This window comes from Meleagris gallopavo, chromosome 25 (assembly GCF_000146605.3).
Source record: "Meleagris gallopavo isolate NT-WF06-2002-E0010 breed Aviagen turkey brand Nicholas breeding stock chromosome 25, Turkey_5.1, whole genome shotgun sequence".
NCBI classification, from domain to species: Eukaryota; Metazoa; Chordata; class Aves; order Galliformes; family Phasianidae; genus Meleagris; species Meleagris gallopavo.
In genome coordinates, this window is record NC_015035.2 from 2,797,694 (window position 1) to 2,803,314 (window position 5,621).

At 42.8% G+C, this 5,621-nt stretch overlaps 1 protein-coding gene across 1 annotated transcript; it reads left to right on the forward strand.

Moving 5' to 3' along the window:
* The first annotated feature begins 83 nt into the window (after window positions 1–83).
* LOC104914314 (claspin-like) lies at window positions 84–5,247 on the forward strand. Its single transcript, XM_010723430.3, has 9 exons — window positions 84–218; window positions 818–947; window positions 1,406–1,854; window positions 2,222–2,395; window positions 2,754–2,843; window positions 3,072–3,144; window positions 3,370–3,478; window positions 3,946–4,487; window positions 5,015–5,247. Exons 1-9 carry the CDS (start codon window positions 198–200, stop codon window positions 5,230–5,232), a joined length of 1,806 nt encoding a protein of 601 aa, XP_010721732.1. The 5' UTR covers window positions 84–197; the 3' UTR covers window positions 5,233–5,247.
* Window positions 5,248–5,621: the final 374 nt, after the last annotated feature.

Genomic DNA, 5,621 nt, shown 5'->3' on the forward strand with positions numbered 1-5,621 from the left:
GAGCGGTGATTGGGCGAGCTGAAGAGGGCGGGGCAAGGCGGAAAAAATCTCCCAATCAAGCATAGGGGAGGTGGGGCTTAAACGGACAGACTGAACAAGGATTGGCTATTCCCGAAGCAGGGCGGGGCTAGGGCAGCGCGCGAAGACTCGAAGCGGTTTCTTACGCGACAGCGCTGCGACTGCGTCCGGCCCGGGCCATGGCGGCGGCTCCCGCTGAGGTGAGTCCTACTGCTCCGCGCATCCGGCTGGCGGCCGCCGGGGGCCTCGCAGCTCCCGTGACCGCGATGCGGCGGAGGGTTGGGATGGGCACCGAGCGAGACGGCGGCGCCTCCACAGCTGCCCGTGATCCGGGTGGCTCCTCCCGCCTCGCTTCAGAACTGCACTTCCCAGCATGCCCAGCGGCGGCGCTCACTTCCGCCTCGCGATGTACTGTGGGAAGGTCATAGCGGCCTATCTCCGCGCGCGCAGGAGGGAGGGGCGGGGCCTGGCTTAGCGGCGCGGTGCATGACGGGATGGCGGCGCGGCCGGTGCTTCCGTTTTGATGGCGCCTTCTGCCCTTCTCGGGGCGCGTCGCTCTCAGTGGGGATCGCCCTGAGCGCTGATTACCTTGTTTTGTCTGCGTGCGAGGTCACCTGAAGCACGATTAGATGCTAATAAAGATTTTTGGAGTGTGTAAATAAGTGTGTAAATAAATGAATGCCAATAACGCGTGTGTGATCCTATGGGAGAGCTCAGCCAAGGCCTTGGGGTGGATTTAGGCCCCAAGGGCCGTTTGCGCATAAACGCGGTGCTAAGGAAAGCTGTCATTGCTTTGTAGCTGCAACCAGAAGAGCTGGATGTGGCTGTGCTGAAGGCCCATGGCAGCGACTCAGACAGCGGGCAGGGCAGCGCTGAGCTCCCCTCACCGGGCCGGCTGCCCACCGGCACCGTGTGCCCCCAGGATGCAGGTCTGTAATGGGGCTGCCGGGTTCACCAGGGCTGCCTGGGAAATGGGGAGCTGCTGGGCTGCTATACGAGGCTAAAGGGCTGGTTTTGTTTCTTAGGATGTGGCCAGAGTGCTGTAGATCTCAGAAAAATGGGTTTCGAGGTACAGAAAGGGAAGTGGTAAACGGGCTCATTTCCTTCCTTTTCATGGTTTGCTTCATCTACTACAGTATTATTATTTCAAATTACTGATCTATCAGTGAAGGATTTTCAGTTTTGCCTTTTTTTCGAGGCTGGAGAGGTAGATTTTGAATATTCGATTTCATGCTGATATAACTGATGTCAACAGTTACAGTAATTGACATCTATAAAATTTAGCAGATATGTAGCTTTATATGTAATCAATTGCTTGTTAATTAACCACTGGAATGTACTTTTCCATAGCACACATCACTTCTTTTCTTTTAATATAATTTGTCAGATTCAGAAGAAGAGATTTTTGTAAGTAGAAAAGCAAAAGGCAAGAAGGTGCTTCAGGACAGTGAAAGTGAAGATGGAGAGAATGGTGACTGTTCTGTGCAGAATGACACTCTGGGTGGAAACACAGAAAATGGAGAGGAAAAAGAGGTCACTGCCCAGAGAAACAAGAAATCTCGGATTCGCCAGGGTCTGCTGGGCAGCGATGACAGTGACACTGGTGACAATTTACAAATTGAAAATCTTGACACAAGCAGGACGTCTGTCTTGTCTGAGAATGAGCTGGGAGAGGAGAGACCACCGAAATCTGGGAAAAAATCCAGAAAACATAAACACAGTTTTGAAGTCAAGGCAGCTGAAAAATCTGTAGGAAAACCTCGAAGAAGAAAGGAGAGGGAAAGAAGAGCTGAGTCCATCAAACAGCTAATAAAAGAAAAGAAGCCAAGCTCAGAGGTACGTGCTTTTAGCAGAAAATCTCAGATGCTTTCTGCGTTAACTTAAATATTTAACAGTATTATTTTGTTTCAATGCTTCTGCATCCTTTCTGTCCTCATTAGCACAACAGATAGAGTATAGCATCCACAAGGACTATTGAGAGTCCTGTTTATTTTAGGGAACACTGCTCCATGCATTTAGTTTATCAGTTGTGCGTTGCTCTGAAGTGAACATGACTGGCTTACGGGGCATGGCAGATGCTAGACTAAGTTTGGCATACATATTTTCTAAGTTTCCTTGAGATCTGTTGACAGTAACTTTAAATGCACGTCAAAGAACTGAAGACGAAATCCTGAAACAATTAATTCAAATATTTTCTTCTTAGGGCCAGCAGGTGGATGGTGGTAAGAGGTTTCCTTTTAATGACAGTGGGTGTCTCCTTGATGACAAAGAACTTTTCGATAATGGCTTAGAAGAGGAGAACGATTCCTTCCCAGGGGATGAGGAGTCAATAGAGTCAATACGAGCAGCAGTGAAAGAGAAAATAAAGAAATACAAGGTATAGCAATATAACACTGTTGGATATTAGCAGGAAGCATTTTATTTGAGCATATGTGAAACCTTTTGACAACTGTACTTTGTACAGTTGTTTATGACAGAGGGTAAAATAGTCCTCTGTTTTTTGTTCTTAAAGATAGAGGAATGTAGTATTGGAAAGTTGTAAGGCTACAGTAGAAGCTTTGGAAATCTGCCATAGTGTTATACAGGATTTGTGCTTGTTGATGAAAATGTGTGCAGATCCTGTTTTGCTGGTTTTGGTGACCAGTTAGGATTCTGTATGATTATTCTGACTTGTTTGCCCTCGCTATGCCTGTTTATCTGGTCAAATAAATGAATCTCTCCTTTATGCAAAGTAGAACAAAGAACGGTTTTCTGAGGATGAAGGCTACAAACATGTCTTTGATGATGATAATGAGGAATCCACATTAAAAGAACCAAAAAGGAAGGTGAAGTATTCTTCTGTTGTTCGTTACAGTTACTCAAACCATTGGGAGTTTTTTGTGTCATCTTTTCAATGCTATCAGATGTTTTTGTTGGTTTCCTGTTTTCCTGTTTCATTTCATTGTTTTATGCTGCCTTCTTGTAACTCGAAAGAGGAAAAACAGCTATTCAGAGAAAAGAGAATCCCAAATTTTCCATTCTGACTTCAGAGACATTTCTTTTCTTTTCCTAAGGAGCGGAAAGCAGCAAGGTTGAGTAAGGAAGCCATTAAACAGCTACATAGTGAGACCCAGCGGCTTATTAGAGGTACAACTACATTTTTTTTTTTTTAGTATGTAGTGGGATTTAAATTAGTAAGAAATTCAGGGGAGAAACAGAAAGGATTTATCTGAAAGAACAGATCTTTCTTCTATCTGGCATTAGTTACTTAGGGTTGAAGAGTAAAAGACTGTTTTTAATCAAGGACCTTTTTAAAGATATAAATGCCTTAGATGACTATTTGACTTTTCTTGCACCTTGTTTCTCTGGTAGAGTCATCTGTGTCTCTCCCATACCATATGCCTGAGGCCAAAAGTGTTCATGAATTCTTCAAGCGTAGATCTCGACCAGTGTATGAAGGAAATGCCATGGCATTGCTGAAGTAAGGACTTAAACCTTCCTCGTGTATTTTCATAAACATTGAGGATATCCCAGCTTTGCTTCTGGGGGATAAGCAGACTTTGTTGTGGGCGTGCTATAGGGCTGTATCACATGCACACATCTGCTTTTTGTGCAGTCACTGCTTCTGGTAAGCCTTAAAAAGAAACTGCTGCTTTTTTCTTAGAGTCTTCTGATGCAGTAAATATCTGGAAATACTTTGTTTTGAATAACATGTAGTAAAGTACTCAGGTAACTGTGGGTGTAAAATCTCCCAGGAATTTGTTTATATAGAGCAGTGTAAAGAAATTGTACTATGCTTTTCTCAAAATGAAGTTTTCTAGACTTTTATCCTTCACCTCTTCTTACACATCAATAAGAGAAAATTATTTACTTCTCTCAGTTTGTTCTCAGCCTTTTCTCTCCTTTCCTGATAGCCATAGATGATGCATTTCTTTCTGCCTTCGTTAGGTCCACTAAATATCAGTTCACCCTAAATGAAGAAGCTGCAGGCACGAAGACCTCTAGCACAGATTGCAAAGATGGGCCAACAGAAGGTGATCAATCAGCAGCTAATGAACCAGAAGCAAACCTTGGTGGAGACACTGATTCTGCTGCCAAAGATCCTCTCCTCGATGTAGGGGAGAACTTGACAGAAGACTGTGCTGAAAAGTCTGGAAAGAACAATGATGATTCTCATAGTGCTACGACTGTAACAACTGCCAGTGAAACAGAAGAACCACAATCAGTCCTAAGCACTGATTGCAGTGATCAGAAAGAGAGAGAAATTCCTCTAGCAGTTGGAGGCAGTGCCCTTGGGCAAAGAGATGAAACAGCACCAGGGCTGGAAAACAACCAACAAATGGGGCCTGGATTGGCAGCACAGCCTGAAAAAGTGAAGAAGTCCAAGTTGGATAAACTCCGTGAGCTGGGAATCGATTTGACCATCAAGCCAAGAATCTGCTCTGGCAATGAATCTTTTATAAACCTTGATGAATCTGATTTGAATAAAGGTATCGCTTTTATTCTTGTAATACTGTCAGATCTTCTTAAGTAAGCAGAGTGAAACTGAATTTAAAAGGAAAACCTCCTGAGAAATGTTCAGGTGTTAGAGCAGAGTCAGGCATGTTTTCTTACCAGTGTAGATTCTTATGTGTTTCCTATAACTGATGCTGGAAAGGGAAATTCTGATTCCTTCATATTCACATGCTTGAAGGAATGCTTGCTCCAGCTCCTTACTGATGAGCCATTAGTCTTAAATATATTTGTTAACAGAAACTTAGAGATTCCTGGTGGCTGGAAGTGTAGAGTTGAGTTCTTGTGAGTAAATCATACTCAGTGGTAATGTCATTTAGTACTACTTACTGCAAAAATATTTTGTAATGACTTATTATTAGTCAAATTGTTTTACAAGTACCAAAATGTCCAAGGTTTACAGCTTTAATTAATGTCTTTTGAAAAAATTTCAAGACCTGCTCTTGATACAAATTTAATACTGTCAAATTCATTTAATTTTCATGCAATCAACATGTATTTAAAGAATTAGAAGCCTTGAAGGCACGTTTCCTGAAGCACACTCTTCAAACTTCGAAGCCCAAAGTAGAAAGGACCATAAACATGAACATTATTCGTAAGGAAACCACATCTGAAGGAAAGGAGGAACTAAAAGCAGACGTGGTGCCAGCAGTTTTAGCTGCAGAAAGCCTGGATGAAGCAGTCCACACAAAGCCAGGTCAGTCTGGGAGTTGTGATGGTTGATTGGAAATCACCCTGTAATTTTTTTTTCCCTGTTTCCCCTTTTTCTACTGCTGCCCCACAAAAAACAGATGAAGGAATGTTTTTCTAATGTGTGTCCTGTTGTTTTTTGTTTTTTTTGTTTTTTTTTAAAGTAATCTTAATAGACCTCTTAAATAGCACTGGTCAGCGTAGATCAGGTTGCCACAGTCAGATTTTTGTAACTGCTTCTCTGAATTTCTCCCCACCTTTACCAAACTTTTATATAAACATATGTACATGCTCTTCTCTTCCATCAGCCCTTCTAAAGGTAATTTTCAGGCTCCTTTTGAGCCATTCTTACTTCGTAGATCTCCTGTGCTTCCTTAATTCTGTATTGCAGCTCCTAAATATATATATTTGCAGAGAAAAAT

Coding starts and splice junctions, on each gene's coding strand:
- LOC104914314 (XM_010723430.3), top strand. CDS start 198: ATGGCGGCGGCTCCCGCTGAG. Junction 3,479..3,945: donor AATGCCATGGCATTGCTGAA/GTAAGGACTTAA, acceptor TGCCTTCGTTAG/GTCCACTAAATATCAGTTCA. Junction 4,488..5,014: donor TGAATCTGATTTGAATAAAG/GTATCGCTTTTA, acceptor ATGTATTTAAAG/AATTAGAAGCCTTGAAGGCA.